General features: G+C 49.8%; 11 protein-coding genes across 11 annotated transcripts; 5 read left to right on the plus strand and 6 right to left on the minus strand.

Moving 5' to 3' along the window:
* Positions 1 to 399: 399 nt before the first annotated feature.
* Positions 400 to 1,977, plus strand: BDV38DRAFT_296231 (uncharacterized protein; the record flags this gene model as incomplete). Its single annotated transcript, XM_032062891.1, has 3 exons — positions 400 to 744; positions 788 to 1,024; positions 1,078 to 1,977. 3 exons carry the CDS (start codon positions 400 to 402, stop codon positions 1,975 to 1,977), a joined length of 1,482 nt encoding a protein of 493 aa, XP_031917615.1.
* A 294-nt stretch (positions 1,978 to 2,271) lies between these two features.
* BDV38DRAFT_296232 (uncharacterized protein) lies at positions 2,272 to 4,501 on the plus strand (the record flags this gene model as incomplete). Its single annotated transcript, XM_032062892.1, has 3 exons — positions 2,272 to 3,055; positions 3,124 to 4,397; positions 4,442 to 4,501. The coding sequence occupies 3 exons, from the start codon at positions 2,272 to 2,274 to the stop codon at positions 4,499 to 4,501; spliced, it is 2,118 nt and encodes a 705-aa protein (XP_031917616.1).
* Positions 4,502 to 4,592: 91 nt separating this feature from the next.
* On the minus strand, positions 4,593 to 5,875 carry BDV38DRAFT_296233 (indoleamine 2,3-dioxygenase; the record flags this gene model as incomplete). Its single annotated transcript, XM_032062893.1, has 2 exons — positions 4,593 to 5,534; positions 5,585 to 5,875. The coding sequence occupies 2 exons, from the start codon at positions 5,873 to 5,875 to the stop codon at positions 4,593 to 4,595; spliced, it is 1,233 nt and encodes a 410-aa protein (XP_031917617.1).
* Positions 5,876 to 6,528: 653 nt separating this feature from the next.
* Positions 6,529 to 7,671, plus strand: BDV38DRAFT_268362 (uncharacterized protein; the record flags this gene model as incomplete). Its single annotated transcript, XM_032056755.1, has 2 exons — positions 6,529 to 7,346; positions 7,668 to 7,671. 2 exons carry the CDS (start codon positions 6,529 to 6,531, stop codon positions 7,669 to 7,671), a joined length of 822 nt encoding a protein of 273 aa, XP_031917618.1.
* A 419-nt stretch (positions 7,672 to 8,090) lies between these two features.
* Positions 8,091 to 9,038, plus strand: BDV38DRAFT_278911 (isoflavone reductase family protein; the record flags this gene model as incomplete). Its single annotated transcript, XM_032058859.1, has 1 exon — positions 8,091 to 9,038. The coding sequence occupies one exon, from the start codon at positions 8,091 to 8,093 to the stop codon at positions 9,036 to 9,038; it is 948 nt and encodes a 315-aa protein (XP_031917619.1).
* Positions 9,039 to 9,166: 128 nt separating this feature from the next.
* On the minus strand, positions 9,167 to 10,848 carry BDV38DRAFT_189406 (glycoside hydrolase family 7 protein). Its single transcript, XM_032052237.1, has one exon. It carries the CDS (start codon positions 10,484 to 10,486, stop codon positions 9,236 to 9,238), a length of 1,251 nt encoding a protein of 416 aa, XP_031917620.1. The 5' UTR covers positions 10,487 to 10,848; the 3' UTR covers positions 9,167 to 9,235.
* Positions 10,849 to 13,478, minus strand: BDV38DRAFT_189405 (acyl-CoA synthetase). Its single transcript, XM_032052236.1, has 5 exons — positions 12,907 to 13,478; positions 12,546 to 12,847; positions 11,587 to 12,491; positions 11,307 to 11,539; positions 10,849 to 11,252 (listed from the first exon to the last, which is right to left on the minus strand). The coding sequence occupies exons 1-5, from the start codon at positions 13,259 to 13,261 to the stop codon at positions 11,212 to 11,214; spliced, it is 1,836 nt and encodes a 611-aa protein (XP_031917621.1). The 5' UTR covers positions 13,262 to 13,478; the 3' UTR covers positions 10,849 to 11,211.
* A 42-nt stretch (positions 13,479 to 13,520) lies between these two features.
* Positions 13,521 to 14,228, plus strand: BDV38DRAFT_237092 (BolA family protein). Its single transcript, XM_032053540.1, has 3 exons — positions 13,521 to 13,664; positions 13,728 to 13,834; positions 13,895 to 14,228. Exons 1-3 carry the CDS (start codon positions 13,554 to 13,556, stop codon positions 14,067 to 14,069), a joined length of 393 nt encoding a protein of 130 aa, XP_031917622.1. The 5' UTR covers positions 13,521 to 13,553; the 3' UTR covers positions 14,070 to 14,228.
* A 14-nt stretch (positions 14,229 to 14,242) lies between these two features.
* BDV38DRAFT_189434 (uncharacterized protein) lies at positions 14,243 to 14,987 on the minus strand. Its single transcript, XM_032052238.1, has one exon. It carries the CDS (start codon positions 14,867 to 14,869, stop codon positions 14,435 to 14,437), a length of 435 nt encoding a protein of 144 aa, XP_031917623.1. The 5' UTR covers positions 14,870 to 14,987; the 3' UTR covers positions 14,243 to 14,434.
* BDV38DRAFT_278915 (syntaxin) lies at positions 14,875 to 16,065 on the minus strand (the record flags this gene model as incomplete). Its single annotated transcript, XM_032058860.1, has 5 exons — positions 14,875 to 14,936; positions 14,995 to 15,274; positions 15,337 to 15,818; positions 15,878 to 15,962; positions 16,060 to 16,065. The coding sequence occupies 5 exons, from the start codon at positions 16,063 to 16,065 to the stop codon at positions 14,875 to 14,877; spliced, it is 915 nt and encodes a 304-aa protein (XP_031917624.1).
* Positions 16,066 to 19,113: 3,048 nt separating this feature from the next.
* BDV38DRAFT_278916 (uncharacterized protein) lies at positions 19,114 to 19,500 on the minus strand (the record flags this gene model as incomplete). Its single annotated transcript, XM_032058861.1, has 1 exon — positions 19,114 to 19,500. The coding sequence occupies one exon, from the start codon at positions 19,498 to 19,500 to the stop codon at positions 19,114 to 19,116; it is 387 nt and encodes a 128-aa protein (XP_031917625.1).
* Between the last annotated feature and the right edge of the window lie 211 nt (positions 19,501 to 19,711).

Consider the following 19,711-nt stretch of genomic DNA (forward strand, 5'->3'; position numbering starts at 1 on the left):
GATTGAAATGTCAAAGTCATGAATTCGGATGGCGATTTATGATTCTGAGCTGAACAATCAGTTCATTGCGCATTGCGATCGTCCGAGCCAAGTGGAATGTCTGTTTGAGATCTGGCTATACATGTATTACCGTGTATTACTATCTATTACAATACATTACACTAACCCTAATATACACTGCTGATCTGTCGAATTTGTCCGATGTGGAGTTCGAATACGAAGACTTACATTGCAACTAACGAGAACTGGTCAATGTGCGAAAATCGCGGCTGAGAAAAGCAACAATAGTCATGAATGCGGCCCGCGTTTTCGACAGGTTCCCTCTTCTGGAAACACTCTTGACGAGTTTATAAACATCTTCCATCTTCAAAGAGTGCCATCTTAGAGCCATCAGACAACATGCGACCACCATCCAATCGCCTTCAATCAACCTACCTTTCTCCCGATGGAGAAGATTATTACCCAGTTCCCCCAGAAGGGCTGGACGTGGATCTTCACAACGTCAACTGTGACCGGTATCAAGTCCCGCTTGAGAACCGCTGTGGTCCATGGCCACATGGTTCCGTCAAATCTCTCTGTCCACACCAACTCTTGATGACCAAGGAGCATCACGATCAAGGGGCCAAGTTACATGAGGCTTTGGCTCTGGCCCTTGAGGATATCATCGAGCGGTGGTGGACGGATGAGGAAGCACGGCTTCCGCAGCGGATGCCTTTGGAGCCTCAGGAAGAGGACCTTTTGCGGGTGAGTTGTATATCTACATTCATAGCCCATGCTGATCGAATAGTGGATGAATCAAAATCCATTGTTGATCCCCCCGTATCGAGAATGCCAAGGGTCCTGGCGACCAGACTTTCTCTTGGAAAACGGGGAGGACTCGAATGCAATGGAGAGCTTTCGCATCTGCGAAATCAACGGCCGATTCTGCTGGAATGGCTATGTGCAGACTGCCTTGGCCCAAGAGGGGGTCGAAGTCTTCAATCTCGACAAAAAGAGGCTACAACACGGCGCAGAGCCGGAAGCGGTATGTGATGCGATTGCTCGATGCTCGATTCCGCAATTGCTAATCTTCCTTAGATTCTAGGTGGATTGTTGGGGCTTTTCAACCATGATCTCCCACTGCATCTCCTCAAAGGCGAGGAACGTGGAATGGATATCCACATGTTTGTGGCCTTCATGGAGGAGCGTCTGGGTGTCCGGCCCCGGCTGATCACTCCCACCGAGCTGCGCTTGATCCCTGATAGCGAGAGCAAGACCGGCTATAAATTGTGCTGTCTTGCTGGTCCGCAGACTCCGGCTGATCGGATATTTACCCTTGATTCTGGCGAGGCCGTCGAGGAGATCCACCAGGTTGGTCTGGAGCTGCACCAGCGGGAATTCCGGGTCCTCTCGCCCGAGATGATGAAGGAGCTCAGCGTGCGCGGCTTCAACGACATGCGGACCATCCTGCTCACTCATGATAAGAGAATGTTGGGAATCGTCCTGCAGGAGCTGAGTTCGTTGGTCGCCAGAAAGGTCATCTCCCCCGAAGACGCAGCGAGACTCGAAAACGGCATCACGCCCACCATTCTTCCCGGGTCCGCAGAGCTCGACAACCTCATCGGCCGCTCCGCCGCATCACCGCAGCTCAAGGACGGTTATATCCTGAAGCCGGTTCGGAGCGGAAAAGGCGCAGGCATCCTCTTTGGCGACCAGCTAAGCCACGCCGATTGGCAGGTCAAGCTGGAAGAGCTGACTTGCCCGCAGCTCAAGCCCGGCAGGACTGTCTACGTGGTGCAACGCAAGATCGATCAGCTGTACTATGACATTATCATTGGAAGGAGTGGAAAGCCAACAGCCTGTCATATCGTCGGGACTTACCATGCGGTCAATGGCGAATTCCTGGGGCTGGGAGGCTGGCGATGTAGCCCAGGGAGACTATGTGCAGTGGCTGATGGAGCGACCTGGACCTGTTCCGTGCGATCTGCCGAATATTGACTTTTTTGCTAGTGAAATACACTAATACATAAGGTTCCATAGTATAATACATAATATACAATAGTTTGGTATTTCTGTGAAGATCCATTGACCCACAGACCCACAGACCCATAGCTCAGCTGAAGAACTGAATCCAGACCCACGGCAGATTCAGCTCAAGATCTGCTGTGTTGACTAAGGACTGGATGTGATTGGGTCCAATTCAATTTACCTCCAAGCTGCTAACATCCTTGAGTAGTCAAATGAGAACCTCTCCCTCTCTTGCTAGTTGATAGATTATTTCAATTGACGGACATGAAAGGGCAGCCCCCACCTTCGATCGATTCCCTTCGGGGCCGCCAACTAACCCTATTCTTCTCTTTCTGCTCGATCCTTCTCTGCCTATCTTTCTATCAACACCTCCCCCGCTGCATTCCACTTCTCCAACGACAGCATCAATCACATGCCCATTTCAACCTCGAACAACTGCTGCTCTCCGTCCCTGACCCGGCCAAAGCCCGTCAATGGAGCTCCTACTACAGCTCTGAGCCCCATTTCGCAGGCCAGTGCCTTCCCAACGGCCTCTGGACGCAGGCAAAATGGAAGGAGTTTGGCGTCGAGACGACTTCTCTCCACTCCTATCCTCTTCCATACCCAATGCCGATGCCCGTGTCTTCTCGTCTGGCTCTTCTCAACCAGGCCAACGGACAGGTGCTGTATGAGGCCGAGTTGACTGAAAATGTCACCGATGTCAACCCTCTCACGGGCGAGACAGTGGCATTTCCTCCATTCATGTCCTTTTCTCCGAGCTATAACACCACTGCCTCGGTTGTCTACGCCAACCACGGCACGCTCGAGGATTTCGAGGATCTGGCCCGGGCGAACGTCAGTGTTGCGGGGAAGCTCGCTATTGTCAAGTTCAATATGCCGGCGGAAAAATTCTACGGCATCTCTCAGCAGACGGGGGTTGTGGGGTGGGTTGTCTATATGGATCCCCAGTATGATGGGGAAATCACCGAGGAAAATGGCTATCTCCCATATCCCCAGGGTCCGGCTCGGGCTCCAACCAGTGTCCTTGCACTGAGTAGGGTGCAATTTAGTAAGATGATCTCTTTTCTCTTTCTTTCCTTTTTTTATGCTTGTGTGTTATCTTGCTCACTCGGACAGGCGAGGGTAATCCACCGGTTCCTATCATGCTTATTTCCTTTGCGGATGCAGTTCCCATCTTGAAAGCCTTGAACGGGATTGGGCCAAGAGCGGATGACTTGGGCGTGAGATGGCAGGGCGGGCAGCTTGGACACCGTGGCGTGGAATATAATGCTGGTCCGTCATCCGCCGATGTGGTGTTGAATATGCAAAACGAAATAAAGGACACCCAAGCGACTCTGTATACCGTGATTGGGGAGATCCAAGGCGTAATCACCGATGAGGTCGTTATCATCGGTAACCACCGTGATGCATGGGCATCAGGCGCCAGTGATCCCGGCAGCGGCTCTGCCTGCTTGAATGAGGTTATCCGCAGCTTTGGCCAGGCTGTCCAGCAAGGCTGGCAACCTCTCCGGACGCTCATTTTCATCAGCTGGGATGGTAATGAACCAGGCTTGCTGGGATCCACAAACTGGGTTCAGGAGAACCTCCCCTGGTTATTTAACCAGACAGTCGCGTACATAGAAACTGTCACCGCTGTCTCAGGCCATGACCTCTATATTCAATTCAGCCCATTACTGGCTCCGCTTGTGCGTGATGTGACGGGCCAGGTTCAATCTCCCAACCAGACTATACCCGGCCAGACGGTGCTGGATGTCTGGGGTGGCGTGCTGCAGCGAGAAGGTGGCGGGGATGCAAATCCATTTGTACAAAAGACCATCACGGCCGGCCAGTTTGGCTTTAGACGAGGGCCCCGGGACGCTGTCTGGCACAAGCATTCCGGTTTCGACACTGTCCAGTGGATGGATAGATTTGGGGATCCTACCTGGCAATACCACACTACAGCTGCCCAGATCTGGGCGCTGCTCGCGGCTCGACTGGTCGATACCCCGGTCTATCCATTCAGCGTCACTGAATATGCCGTCTCGTTGCACCGGTACCTCGCTAGTATCCAACGCCTGGCGGATGAGAAGAGTTTCCACTTCGATTTCCATCCGCTGTACGAGGCTCTCGTACGCCTTCACAGCATTGCGCTGCAGTTCGACGCAGAGGCGGACATTCTCAGGGAAGACCACGCTTCTTGCAAATCGAGATCGAACGACCTCGCCACCAAAACGCAAGCCATCAATACCAAATACCGCCTGTTTGAACGCCAATTCTACTTTGAGGATGATGTGGGCGATCCAGACCACAATCATGTGGTTTTCAACCTCATCTCACGGGGCAAGAGATTTCAGGCCGAGCTTCCAGACCTATGGAACGCGGTTGAAGCGAGGAATGTGACTGAGACAGAGGTAGGTCGTCTATGAGAATATATGGATAATACTAACAGTGGCAGAAATGGCACAGCATTGTCAGGTCGAAAGTGGAGGATGCTACCGCTTATCTCCAATCATAATGCCGATGATTCGACTACATGAACGATTTCTTTCCAGTTTGACCGGTGTAGCCGTAAGAACCGTTATATCAACTGCATTAAACAGATCGCATTATATATTTGTCAACGGCTCAATCGTCCTCTGAAGTGTTTGCTTCAGAAACGGAACCAGATCAGTCCCTCCTGTTCCTAAAAATGAAATCTTCTCCTTTTCCTGTCTGCAATGCCCCGCCGTTTGTTGCATCCGCCTCTGGAAATTCCCCTTTCGAGACGGCGAGATGATATACTTGGCGACGATCTGCAGATGCCTCCCTCGTAATGCCCCCAACATCTCCAGGCAGCCCGCATATGCCGTGTACACATCCGGATGGGAGTGCTGCCTCGCCTGTGCAAATCCCCTGATATCCGCGACCTTGGCCACGTCTTGGAGGAAACGTCGATGCGGGCCAGGCATATACTCTCTCATTTCATGGATGAAAGTGCCCTCGCCACCGGTGTGTTCGATTCCAAGCACGATATCGAAAAACTGAATCAGCGAGCTCTGCGCATTGCTTCCCCCGCGGTATGACCGCGGCTCCGTCTGCTGCCGCCCATCGTTAAACGTAAACGTAATCCCATCCGGACGACCGAACTGCTCCATACTTTTGGTACCAGCCAGGAAAGGACGGAGTTGGTGGTAGAAGATGGCGGGATCGCAGCGCTCGTCCATGCGGTCTAGCAGGGTGACTATTTCTGCTACTTTCTCGCGGAAGAAGAGCAGGGATTCCATCACGGTGTGTTCGTCGCCGGACCGGGCGGCGTGGATGGCTTGTAACATTACTGGGATGATGGGTGCGCCGTGAGCTTCGATTGCGATGGAGACAAGGTAGAACCATTCTTCGTCGAAGGTTCCGGTAAAAGAGGTGATTGACATGAGGGTGTCGAGTTGGTGAGTAGGCTCATCGCGGCTGGGGATATAGTTCCATAGACAGACGGCGGCGAAAGTGGCGATGGGCGGGAGCTGCAGATACTCGCAGACGTCGAATAGGGGGTTGCTGATGCAGGGGGGGATATTCTGATGGTCAGAAAGAAACTACAAATACATATATCCCAAGTACGACTTACTGTCCGCGGTTCTCCTCCCCACATATACCCATGTAACAGAAAAGCAAGACACACATATGCTCGTCTCCATTCGCGGATCTCTCTCAGCCGAGACGTACTCAGAACCGGCAACCGCTCTATCTGATCCTGAAGAACCCCGTGATGCAGCAGTGGGATGTCGGACACCAGATCTTCCCAGGGTGCATAATAGTCATCCGGGAGTCTTTCCAGCGGGGCCTCGTTCGGCAGAAATCCCAATTCCGGGGAGAGGCCGTAGTCGGATGGATTGGGGATGGGAAGCGGATGATGCATGGTATTGTGTCAAACCGCCTGCGGTCTGAAGGTTCTGGAAAAAGAAGAGATGGATGAGAAATTCGAGGCTGAACCATTGGCCGTATACTTATTTATTTCACCGGGCTCTTGTTGGTGGAGCCGAGCTGCCGAGTATTCCAAGCTGATGGCTTGACCATTAGTACGTATATGTACATAGTAAATTACGAGCGGAATACTTTTCATTATCTGTTGATCTGCATGGCTGATCAACTTAGTGCCGAGAGCTGAAGGGATCAGACCAATTGGTTTTTTGTTTTACAATACTAGCTGTAAGTACTAGCTGTATTGATGTAGCCAAGTGGACTAGGTTCGTTTATCATGGCTGATCTTCAACCCAAAAAAAAAAAGGCAAATCGCACGGCTGGATGAATCAAAACCAGATATTTTTACGTACAATGAGCGAGCCATAACATCCAGGCTGAATTTCGGCCCCGCTCGAGCTTTCAGCACTTATTAGAAGCTGCAACCGTCATGGTGACTTGGTATACCTTTACTTGTTAATATTCCCAAACATAGAATACACCATGCAGCGATGCTTCCGTCCACTTCACATGGTCAGCAGGCTGGCTAAACCGCGCAGTATGTCCATTCATATGATTCTCAGTATATGCAGCTCATGATTAGACCAATGCATGTCCACGGTCCCATACCTCGCAGTCCCAAGTCCAACGCACGCCTCCCAAAGAACGCACATCAACGCCGTCCATCACATTCTCGAAAACGAAGGAATTCTGCACGTGCAGCTCGGCTTCCCGGATGACAAGAGCTCTTATATCCAAGAACTGCTGCTAAACCTGCACAAACACCATGGGCATGGCCTTCCTCTCACACACAGTGCTGATCGTGGTTGGATGTGGGATATTCGGCCCAGTTTGGAGGTTTTCCAGAGCAATAACCACCAGGCACGATCAGAGACCATGGAGCAATTTCCCTGGCATACAGACTGCAGCTATGAGAGGAAAGCACCGCGATTCTTTGCACTCCAAGTCCTGCACCCAGATCAGTGTGGTGGAGGCACATTATCTGTGTTGAATGTTGACCAGCTCCTGACTCTTCTTTCGCCATCTGCTAGAAAATGGCTCTTCACACCGAACTACCGGATCAAGGTCCCCCCAGAGTTTGTCAAGAACCCAAACGAAAAGGCCATCATAGGCAACCTACTCACCATGAATGCCAATGGCAAGGCCCAACTCCGATTCAGAGAAGACATCACCTTTGCCCTATGTCCCGAAGCATCAGAAGCATTGCGAGAATTAAAGAGTGTCCTCGGTGCAGCGGCGAAGCGGCAGATCCTCAATCTTACAGCGGAACGTTTATCCCGGGGATCGATTATCATGATGGACAATGGACGATGGTTACATGCTCGCAATGAAGTGAAAGATCCGAGTAGGCATCTGCGACGGGTTCGTTGGGATGCACAGGAATTCGCCAATCCTCCGCAGCTGGGTCTGTGATCATGCAATAAGGCTCTGTAACACTTAGCTTAAAGATAATTTATAATAGTATTGTCAACATCAGAAGTTTTAAGATAGACAGAAATTATAGAGAAGAGTTAGATATAATAGATCACTAACTATATATAATATAAAATACTGAATTACTAATTATACAGAGATAGAAAAATTACAGGGTCTTAAATAGATTAGGAAAACAGGAACTTTAGGATATAATAAACTATTATAACAGGAAAATATAGGGAATCTGCCTATTATAGAGACCAGTTAGGTAGATAAGGAAGATCCTAAATTATCTTATTGGATAGATACTCAAGGTGATATTGTATAGGAGTCTGAATAGCTTCAAATTTTGTGTTGAAGTGGGAATTTGCGTTGAGGTGAGGCAGACCAACACGCCGAATGGCGGGTGGGTCTGCTGACCTAAGAGACGGCTACATACCAAACATAACATACAATGCAAACATGCCGCGCTAGCCTCACAGAGCAACAGCCCCACTCTATTGCCCAGTTTGCTTTATTTGCAATAACCTCCCTGACGCAAGATCCACACTTCTATACTCCCAACCTACAAGTATACACACAGTAGAATCACCAGGTTCGCTGACACATAAGCTCCCAAGTAAAAGCCGATTCACGTATATAAACCCGTAGCAATCTCCAAACAATCTCCAAACAACCTCTCAACCCCCTATCCCCAATTTCAAACCCACCAACACCATCCCAATCTCTATACCAAAATGCCCCCCAAACCAACAATAGCCATAGCAGGCGGAACAGGCCACCTAGGAAAACACATAACAACCGCCCTTCTCAGCAAACCCTTCATCACCTCCTTCAACTCCATACTCCTCCTCACCCGCTCCGAAGCCAACCCCTCTACCTCCGACATCCCCTCCAACCCCAAACTCCAACTCCGCAAATACACCCCAACCAACCTGGCCCACACCCTCGGGGACATCGACATCCTAATCAACGCAATCGGGCCCTCCGGCCACAGCTTCAAGGAAACGCTCCTCCGCGCCATCCCCAAAACAGATATCAAATTATACATCCCCTCCGAATTCGGGGTAGACCATTACATACACGACTTCCCGCATTTGGAATGGGACGCTAAGAAGCGGCATTATGATCTCGCGCGGGAGATATTGGATCCCGGGGTGAGGATTTGTCGGGTGTTTTGTGGATTGTTTATGGAGGATAGTATTGGGCCTTGGTTTGGGTTTGATACTCGTGGCGGACGGTATGAGAGTGTGGGTTCGTCTGGGGAGGTGGTTTCGTTTACTGGGTTGGGGGATGTGGGGAGGGTTGTTGCGAGGCTTTGTGGGTTGTTTGCTGAGGGGGGTGTTGGGAAGGTACCCGATGTCCTGCATGTTGCGGGGGATACGAGGTCTATCTCTGATGTTGCGGGGTTGGTGGAGAAGGAGGGGGGTGAGCCTATTGAGGTTACTGAGGTTGCGTTGAGGGAATACAAGGAGAGGGTTATCAAGGTGGTGGGAAGTGATCCAGCGCCTTATTTGAGGTTTCTCATGGGGGAGGGGAAGATTAATCATTCCCCGACTGGGTTGGGGTGTGATAATGAGGTGGTGAATCCTAGGGAGCGGGTTTGGAAGTGGAAGTCTTTGGGAGACTTGGCGAGGGAGACTCGGGGGAGGCCTTGGGGGGATTTTGAGTGGCCCAGGAAGTAAGTGAGGGTATTACTGTGTCTCTGGTATTCTGTTTCTCTTGGCGTATGAGATAGAAGTATTCGACAGTATATAGGTCAACAGTATATAGGAATCGTGATTCCGACGTTTTATGGATCAGCTTCACTACGTTCCGCATAACAGATAACATTCAACTGTAGGATATGATATATACAATCGTGGACGATTCAGAACCCACTCTAATGCCTGTAGGTAGATCCAATGTCTCCCCACCGAATTTTGGAAAACGTCACATGAGTATCCGGATACAACTTCTCGATCAACGCTGGATCTCCCTCAGTCGCGCTGCACGGTCCTGCATTGCCACCATCAAGCCATTGCATAAACGAGCTTGCGTCGTTCCAGACACTTAGCGCAAGAACCATGCCGCGGCCCAAGGCATGGCCCATCTCCTCGAGGCCACCAAGTCGGTTGAATGCACTTCCTTCGCCGCTGCAGAAGTCCTTGGTGATTGAGTCGACAGTTTTGCCTCCCGAGGTGACGACAGCATTTTGAATGACCTGGCCGTTCTGGATATAAAGACGGCGGATCTCGCTGAGCTCGCCCGACGTTGTGTTATCGGTTGTGAGGAATTGGGTTACGACAGTAAATGTCTGGTTGGTGTTAACCTTGAGGCCGTAACCGTAGTAGTCCTTTGCACCTAGGCCGTATGGGTTGAATCCACAGCCAGATTTGTCACAGACACCGGAGTCGCCGCACCCCGAGCCACTGCACTCGTACAGACCAGTTGTGTTGCAAGGGTGGGGTGTAAGCCCTGTTGCTCGGGCGTTGGCTTCCCAAATATCCATTTCCTGACAGCAGGATCCGACACTCTCGGTGTTGCCTTCGCCGTTGATCCAAGGCGTGGTGTAGCATTGGGCATCACAGTAGCCGGTTCCGTATTTGGCCCCGGCTTGATTCAGGGAGCTTTTTCCGCCAGAGGCCTCCATTTCAGAGAGATATAAAGCACCGTTCATACCGCAGACGAGAGTGGATGCGTCCACATCGAAGGTGAATTCCTGATTCAGGAGTTTCAGCATGGAATAGTTCTCTCCGTCTTCGGCAAGGAGGTAGACGCGCGGTGACACTGACTTTATGTCATCGCCAGTTTGCAAGTACTGGTGAAGGGTCAATGTGTCATTTTTTGTCTGGACTCCGTAGCTGGCGTAGTCTGCGATCCCATCAACGACACAGTTATCAGCACAGGTCTGCTTGTCCGGACAGATGGCAGTGTCTAAGCCGTTGCTGTTGGTGCAGGACGTTTGTGTTCCTTTTTGGTGGATGAAGTGGGTTGCCGCATCCAGGACGACTGAGGTGTTCTGCTTCGTGCAGCCACTCTGCGAAGTACACTTATACGTGGTGAGTCTGGGATGGGCATCCGCTGTAGTGCCCACCTGCTGGCCCGTTACTAGTGGCAGGAGTACCACAAAGGGAGCGAGTGTCCAGATCATGCTGAAAATCCTCTCGTTGCTGGTGTATAAAAAAGTATTCTTGTTCGCATCTCTGCGCCGGGGCGAAGCCCCTATTTAAGTATCATGTTAACACAGAGTATTAAGGCTTATGGAAGCTTCAGAGCGCCTGATATGGGACTGCGACCATACCGGCCCGACGGTCCGATCTGATTCATGCACTTTTTTTCCCGGATGTTTCATCTCCATTGTGATCCGGTTTTGATTATATTAAGATCAACCGGCGCGAAGGATGCGCGTCGGCAATGTTGCCAGGTTTAGGGTTATGAAGGGGTCTGATCAACAGCTTCGCATAGTAAAAGTACCGTCAGACTGAGACCGGAAAATAAATAAACGAAACGTTTAGGCTGCAGGTTTGCAGAATCGCGGGTTTTGCCGGTCCTTGAACGCCTTAACCGATGCGGAGTGATCTCCGGATTTAGCCGCTGCAGATTGCGTTTAGATCAGGAACCCCGAAGAAGTCAGTCTTTTGCCAAGGAACGCGGCAATGGATCCAGCTCAAGAAGTTCCCGTCGCCCCTTATCTATGTAACATGGATCAATGTCTCCTGTGTCCGGCGGGTTCAGGTTCATTCGGTGCAGCGGGACACGTTCTTGATTTTCAAGGTGGGTGAAGATATTTCCAGGGTAAAAACATGCGAAATTTATCCAAAAAGCAGATATAGATACAGTCGCGTATACAGTACACCGTTGACAGTCCATATGTAATTAGATCCCAAAGACCTCCTTAACAAGTGTCTTTTTGTTCACTGCAAGCCGGGTAAGTATATCATCACCATGACAAATGAGAGTCAGGGGCTTACCTTTGCCCATTGCATTCCTTGGGATCGGTCCGCTGAGAACCTTCATCTCCTGGGGCATCTTATAAGTTGCGAGGCGATCTTTAAGGGCACGTCGCATGTCAAGAGCACCCCATGGTTTGCCATTGCGACCAGTTCTTGCAGCCTTTTCCGTATCGAGAACGACCACAGCAGCAACCTTCTGGCCCCATTGCTCAGAAGGAAGACCCACAACAGCTGCTTCGCTGACTTGAGGACTACGGCAGATCAGTATACAGCTTCCCATGCGTACAAGAACACCTACAGGGATAGCAGCTCTCTTTCCACCTCCAATGCGCTGACCTTTTCTCCGCCGGTCTTAATGATGTCCACACTCAGTCGGCCTTGAATGAAATACATTGGTCCCTGTGCCCAATCCCCACTTGTTCCCTTTCCGGCATGCTCAACAACTCGACGGGTGGCAACGTCCCCAGTCTTGAACCATTTGCTCTTGCCATCATCACTGTCGACAAAGGCTTCGTTTGTAGCTTTCTCGTTGGCCCAGTACTCACGGAAAATGGTAGGGCCACGGAGTTGGATTTCGCCTTCACGCTCGCGTCCATTCGCATCATATTCCTCTCCGGGCTGAATGACTTCGTTTGTCTCCGTATCCACAAGTCTAGCTTCCACAGACGGTAGTGCCCACCCGACACTACCATCAACCCGATCGGCGAAGTCGAGGCCGCAGCTGATAGCCATGCCGACTTCTGTCATTCCAAAACGCTCGAGGAGGACATTGCCATTGCTGAGGTCTTGCCACGCTTGCTTAGTAGGAGTGGGTAAAGCTGCCGATCCAGAGATATTCAGACGTAGATTCTCGGGCGCAATGCCCTTCTTCGCTGCCTCTTGCACATCAGGGGACAGGCTGGGGAAGGAAGATAACAATCGGTTGTAGATCGTGGGGACAGCCGTAAGGAAAGTAATCTTGCTCACGGAAGATGCGGGCAGAAACGGAGCCGCAAGCCTCTCCCACACAGCATCAGTGTTAAAAGGGAACATGAACTCAATAGACGAGCCAGCTAGAATGGGCGTTACAATGGCATTCACAGTTCCATGGATATGATGCAGGGGGAGAAGATGGAGTAACCGATCCTCCGGAGAATATTTCCATGCTTCTAGCAAAGATGCTGCTTGCGCTGTGAGTGCCGATTGCGGAATCAACACGCCTTTCTAGTGCGTGTTAATACGGGTATGTTCCGCATTACCAGGAGAAGGTATCCTTACCGGTCTATTGGTGGTGCCTGAGGTATACAACATCATTCCGCCACGAGACTCCTGCACAATGTCCTGCAAACTTACTTGATCCGAGATGCTTGCCCCTGTTTTGATCTTCTCCTTGACATCAAGGATGGGCTCCCGTTCAAGACCCGCCTTCAATATATCCTGTGCCTTAGCCGCATACTTTTCGGTAGCAACGAGCACTTTGGCCTGGGAATTATCCATAATATATTTCAGTTCCCCGACGGGAAAGGCCGGAGAGAGGGGTAAGGCGATTGCATCGCTAGCAAGAATGGAAAGGAGAGTCACTGGGACTACAATCAGCAACCAGCTAGGCAGGGTACACCGGAGCGAAGAGAAACAGTACCTACGTAATCGTAGCTATTCTCCGCCAGGAATGCAACCCTCTCCCCTGTAAGCCCATCTTGCTGACCTCCCGCACACTCAAGCAGTCTTTCCTTTGCACGAACGACATCGGCAACTAGATTGCCGTAGGTAAAGGAGCGGGACGATGCGCTGTGAACGACAGCAAGGCTAGATTGGTCGTGATCCTGAAGAGCTCGGAAGAGAGGTAGATTTGGCAAAGTTGAGAGCGACCGACAATTATTTAGTTGGAACCGATGTTGGTGGCGAGCATTGCATGGTAGAAACGACTGAAATGCGCGACGAGCCACGGGCGCGGAGCCCCGCGAGAGGGCGGAGATCAGCAGGCGTCCTTGCATATTGAAGTTAGCAGGATGCGTATAGCATATCTCCCTTCTATAGGAATAATAATCAGCGAGCACAATCCGTCAATGGATGTCCAACTGCACAAGTAGATTGGATTGATGTCATTGTTTAGAGTCAAAAGTTGGGAGCTTTTGGTCGGAGTCGGAAGCTTTGCCGATCGGCCACATGGAGAGGCCGTTTCACATGATGACATGAAATACCAATTAAATCCATCAATTTATCCATTACTTACCTACCTTCCTCCGCAAATCAACATCTCCCACTTCTGCAATTCAACCACATCCCATGCTCTCCCTCCTCCGCCACAGCCGTTCAGGCCTTGTTCCTCGTCGCCTGTTCTCAACAACCTCCAGAATGGCTTCCAATACTCCCGTCGAGGATACCATCCGTGAGAAAGTACGAAACAGAACATTAAGGCCGTCTCCAATCTACATATACTAATATGTCCCAATCTACCAGATCACCACTGCTTTCTCCCCCTCCAACCTTATAATCCGGAATGATTCCCATCTTCATGCACACCATGCGCCGATGCGTGGGTCAACCTCGAGGGAAACCCATTTTCAGTCTGTCTCCCGACCGTCAGCTCCTTCGAAACAGTGCATGACTAATATATCTTTTCTTAGCGTAACCATTACTTCGGAATCGTTCAAGTCGAAGATGCAGCCGGCCCGTCACCGCATGGTTTACGCTTTGTTGAAGGAGGAGATGGACCGAGAAGGAGGAATTCATGCGCTGCAGTTGCGGACTCGGACGCCGGAGGAGGAACAGAGGGAGAAGGAAAGGCGGGCCCAGGCATAAGACATGACATGGTGAAATCGCGAGCGATGTTACTGCGTATTTATGAATACTATTATGCGATACCCGATAATGCGGCTGCACCGGTCCGGTGTTGAATCTCTAGCAGAAATTCCACACGGATGCACTCTGGAAAAGCGTGTGGGCCACTCCTATAGTAGAGCACATTTGATCTACGACAGATTTCCAATTTCTTGTGTCGCGATGGCTCATTAGATTGATTAGTGGAATAGTCGATTATTACATAGATCTAGCGCCAAAGGTCAAAGCAAAGCGAAGGAACTCTAGTATATACACGTGCAACAGTATCATGCGCATCCTATCCAAGAGCAGCAGTCATCAGGCCGCATTCGACGAAGATGCGGAAACTATACACGACCATCAGTGAATACAAAGACCACGGAAACAGGAAACACAAAGGTAGAGACACTCGCAAGACAAGCTTTTTCAAACACGGACAAAACGCGACAGACAGCAATCAAGTGGTATAGCAGGAGTAAAAGTACATAGGAGATCAAAAGCAAATAGGGAGTGAAATTGGCGGTTGAGCTTACCGTGGTCATAGAGATAACACGGAGATCATCCTGCCGGTTGTAAGTCGCACAGGTCGAATAAAAAGAAACAGAAGCAAAAATTCGTTCCAGCCCTTGCATGGGTATACAAGGCTCAAGGCAACTAGACGAGAAGAGGGAATCGAAATATAAAACACAGAGGTATGAAAACGCATAGGGTCGGAGATAAGAGTCGAGCGAAGTTCGCGGGGAAGCCAACATGAGCACAAGGATCACGTTCAGAAAAGTCATGAGTCTTAAGACTTGTTTGCCTGGGTGACACCGACAGCGACACCAACAACGATGGCAATGATGAGAACTATGCCGAGGTCAGTTTTCTGCTCCCAAATACAAATGGCGGTACCTGTGATACTTACTGATGATAAGCAAGGCATACCACTTCCACTTTCTTGCCCGACGCGCGCTGTCAATGGCATGGGTGATCTGAGTGTTGGCGTTCGCGACGTTTCCAGCGACTTCTTCGGCACCCTGGTTGATCTGCTCGACGGCGGGTTCCTGCTGGTGAACAAGCTCTGCGACTTCTTGGTACAGCCGACCAAGCTCGATCATATCTTGCTCAATCTTCCGAATTGCGGCCGAACGCTCCAGAGCAGCCTGTCTGGCATCGTTGGCTTGACGAGTCCGGCTACCAGTAAGCTAAATCAAACATGTTAGCAACTGTGGCTCCGCAACGTGAGGTCTTGGTGGATGTCGCGTACCTGGAAGGTCTGCTCCTGGCCCATGAGAACATTATCAACACCTTGCTCCAACTCCTCCGGGGTCGCATCGGGGTTGGCGATTTCATATCGGCGGCGAACCTGCTCCCTCAAACGCTTCTGGAAATCCGACTGGGCCCGCTGGTACTGCTCGATTTCGCGGCGCAGGTTGCGGCTGGTCACATCGACCTGGGTCTGTACACGGCTGTCTCCAGAGCCGGGAGTCTGCTTGATCTTCTTTAGGAGGTCACGGAGATAGCGGAAACCGTTGTTGATTTCGTCCTCGACGTAATCCAGGGCCTGGCGAGAAACTTGGTCTTCCTTTCCGGTGCTCGAGTCCAGCAAAGCATTCTGTGCGGCAGCGAGCTGTCCCTCGCGCTTGGCGCGAATGTCGGCGATACCGTCGTTGATTTCACGGCACTTGTTGAGCAAGCTGGTCGGGTCGGCAGGCTGGGTATCATAGCCACCACCCACCTGGTTCATCTCTGCCAAGAGATTGATTAGATGACATTCCATTGCTTTGCGGTCCACCATGCGCGCTTACCATAGCTACCATTACCCTCCTCTATGCTGCTCGCCTGCTGGTAGCCTCCCTGGCCACCATAGGGGTTGTATGAGCCGTAGCCGCCCTAAATCAGTTATTCAATTAGTGGTCCATCGAAGCACCGCGCGGTTAAGGGGAGGGGCAGCGTGGAGACGAAGGGGGTCGTTATCGGAAGAACGTACACTCATTGTGATGGGATTTTGCGATCGAAAGGTTATTTAGTAGTCAAAGTAATAGATTCCTCCGCGGTAAGGTCTCGTTTCTTGGTTGTTTGTCGACCAGCCTAAGGCAACCGAATCTGGTTGTGATAATGGGAGGGTCGGGTCGTACGGGAACTGGGGGGGGAAGAGGGTGGGTGGATCGATTTGCGACAGGACGAAGCTCCGGTGCCGGCAAGAATGGGGAAACAAAGGAGAAGCGTAATTCAATCAAAGAGGGTAAGGAAAGGTAGGCAGAAGCTGTCCGGTGCAAGCGAAGGGAAGGGGAAAAAAAAAATGTTCAGTAAGGTTATGAGGTAGATGGTAAATCAGCGAAAAAGAAGCGACGGAGTGAGACACGCGGCTGACTGAGCACCTGAATGGATGATCGATGAATGAGCGGATGGATGCCTGAGGCGGTCCGGGAATTAAAGGCGACTCTTTTTTTGTTTACTGGCCCGCAGACGGCAAAAAAGTCGTGACGATTGGTCCCTTTTGTCCTATACAAAACCCCGAGAGGATTGGTCGAGAGGAAAAGAAGAGGAAAAAGAGAAAGCTCCTCCTTATTTTTCCTTTGCCCTTTCTTTCCCGCACTAAAATTTTGAATCAGGGGGCCGTGAAAATTATGACTCGATTAGGGTGTTTTCATTAATATTAGTTAGGGGCTTGGGGCTGAAGCACAGACCGGTCAGAACGACGATCCCCTCATCTCCCCTTTTCTCAATGGCTTAACACGGGGCGGTCGAGATGAATTAGTACCGACAGTTGGTGATAGTTTCAACCTTGTCCAATTATCTGAACAACGGCGATAACTCTACCCCGTCCAGTGGATAGCCTCTCTCACTACGCCGGTATCTTCTCCATAGCCTTCACCAATGGCTCAAGGAGCAGCAATATGTATTATCAAGGTTCGCAGCCAGACCGGTATGCTCTCCAGACTTACAGAGTATCTTAATTTATTATAATTTTCTCTGATCCATTTTCGTTAACAATACTCCGTACAAACATCTCTTGCCTGATGATAAACCTTCCCTATTCCGGAAGGCCAACGTCAACCCTAAATAAAACTTAGGGTCGAGACGTTCGAGACGTTTGAGAGCTCCGGTACGTCCAATAAGATGGAATCTGTCACATTATCAGGGTCCAGCCACCTTTGAGCTCTGAAGAGCTCTGCACGTCATCCCACATCAACCTGTAGGAGATTTCATGGTATCTCAGGCATGCATAAGTTAAAGTAAGGGACATATGACCCTACCTTGGTAGTCCACCTTTCTAAGTTTCTCGATGCGCATTGACAGTCTCACCCCATACCATAACCAAACGTGCCACCCGACCCATTTGTGGTGAGATTGCTTCAATTTCCTCAGCTGCGGTATTCCCCACCGAACCATCCACTCTGAGATGTCTCGTTTCACCCCCCTCACAGCACCTTAAGTATTTTTGATGACCACCATATCTTGTCAGTGCCTTTTTCCTGTAAAGTCTCTTGCCTTTGCAGTAGTCCATATAAACAGTTGTAGGAAATTCAGAAACCCTTGCATAATTTATTTAGAGAATCTTGCAAAGAACAAAAATAGGAACCCCACCGAGGACCCGTAACGGTTTTCCCTCCCATCTTACTGGTCCAACGTATCCATCCAAACAAATTATATTTAGCAACAATCCCCATCCTTCAACTGCCGGTTCGTCTACCTTCTTGCAATGCCTATGACATACTCACGTTCGCCTCCGCGATTCGTCTGCCATTGCTCCGGTGAATAGGCAAACAGGTAAATAAACCAAGAAAACAAAAAGGTAATCCCGACGATGATATCATTATCGTTGATCAGCCGGCAAATCCATGAAACTCTATTTTTTCTGACAAAAGTATCTTGTATCTTGAATAAATAGATATGAAGCACTGTACCTCCTAAAGTGCCATGACAATATTGATATACTTCTGAATGATGCATGTTTCGACATCATCCTTAATATACGAGACACGCTATTCGCCCCTTTGATATACGACATATAGTATATATATAATTAAAAACATATCTAGAAAATCACCATCATACAAGTTTAAACTAAAGTCGGGGTCTACGTATTTCTCAAATGCAACTATGTTTTTCCAATAGCAAGATGAGTCACCCATACTTTCTAGAGCTTTCTGACCATCCCTGAGGATCTGTACATATTATGACCATGATTTAGGATTACCGGGATAGACAGCAGGCAGCAAAATTCATAGGGAATCATACCTTATCCTCCCATAGATATAGACAATAAGGAAGTGTCACTATTGGTGGACGTGCTGGAATTCCCACAATATGACAAAGCTTGATTACAGTCGTCCAATCCCCTTGCATATATTAGGGCACACCACCTGCGACCCATACTTAAGCAAGACCATCACGAGACTCGGGAGCCTCCAACCCGAAACTGTATCTTACTACCTTTATGCTGTTGAGGTGTTCTTATTTGAGGCTGGGAGAATTTGTCTTATGAGTTCTGTGCATAACGTCGGAGATTTCTAGACTTGTGAAAATTATGTATGGGCGAGTGTCAAGACTCCGGTCTAGTTTTCCTATCTGCGGACAGGTTGTATTATAGGGGTACGGGAGAGCAAGAAAGGTATCAAGACCGGAAGGTGTATTCTTGTGGAAGTCCTTGGAGAAGGGTATACGGGTTGGCGAAGAATTTCAATCAGACTAACTATTATGTTTAGTCCTTGATCGCTCGACCACCCTACATAGACCGGTATATTCTGCCGCGAGAGGTCAGTACTACGTGAATTTACGTATTAGAAGTTACGTTATCCTAATAAAATCATCTTTAGGAAGAAGGCTCAGCAGCAAAATTGGGTTTCTATCAGTGTGTACATATATTGTCTTGCTCTTGACTACCAGAAACCGAACTCTTCCACATTAAACCTGCCTTTAGACATTCAAACCAATCATTAAGCTCGACGTATTCACAAATCATAAAAGCCCTTCATTACACTCATTACTCTAACGGCCATAATCCATTATGAAGATGGATAGGGTTGTCATAATCCCATCAAGCGCTGCAGTTGACAATACCGTGGTCCAGGTTGACAGGAGTAGCGGAAGCCGGGTTTCCGTCTAAATCGGCAAAGGTATGCTGAGCATCGAGATTTGCGATGACAGCACCGTTGTTCTTGATAACGCAGTGGATTGTCTGAGGGAACGCTGCCAGCTGGGCAGAAGAAGCGAGAACGGAGCCGCTCGCTCCCACGGAGGTGCCGCCGTAGAGGGCTTTGATGCTCTTGTCGGTTCCATCGGCAGGGAAGGTAACACCCGCATAGGCACCGCTCTGGTCGTTCGAGAGGGCCAGAGTGACTTGGTTGGACTGACGGGCCTCAAGCGGAACGGCAGAGACAGAGGCCGCGAGGATGGAGATGATGACGGCGAATGTGGTCTTCATTTTGATTGGGAGTTGATGGGCAATGGATGGTTCAAAGTAGCCAGATGAGGGAATTATGATAGTTTGAAAGCTGGGTTTGGGATGGGATTCTTGTGATTGATGTGATGATGAGGGATATGACAACGGCGGACAACAGGTTGAATTTATACCTTTCCCTTCACCGTGTATCAGGATATTGCTGGATCATGATCAGTGTATACGGCTCTTGCAG

This window comes from Aspergillus pseudotamarii (assembly GCF_009193445.1).
Source record: "Aspergillus pseudotamarii strain CBS 117625 unplaced genomic scaffold BDV38scaffold_7, whole genome shotgun sequence".
NCBI classification, from domain to species: domain Eukaryota; kingdom Fungi; phylum Ascomycota; class Eurotiomycetes; order Eurotiales; family Aspergillaceae; genus Aspergillus; species Aspergillus pseudotamarii.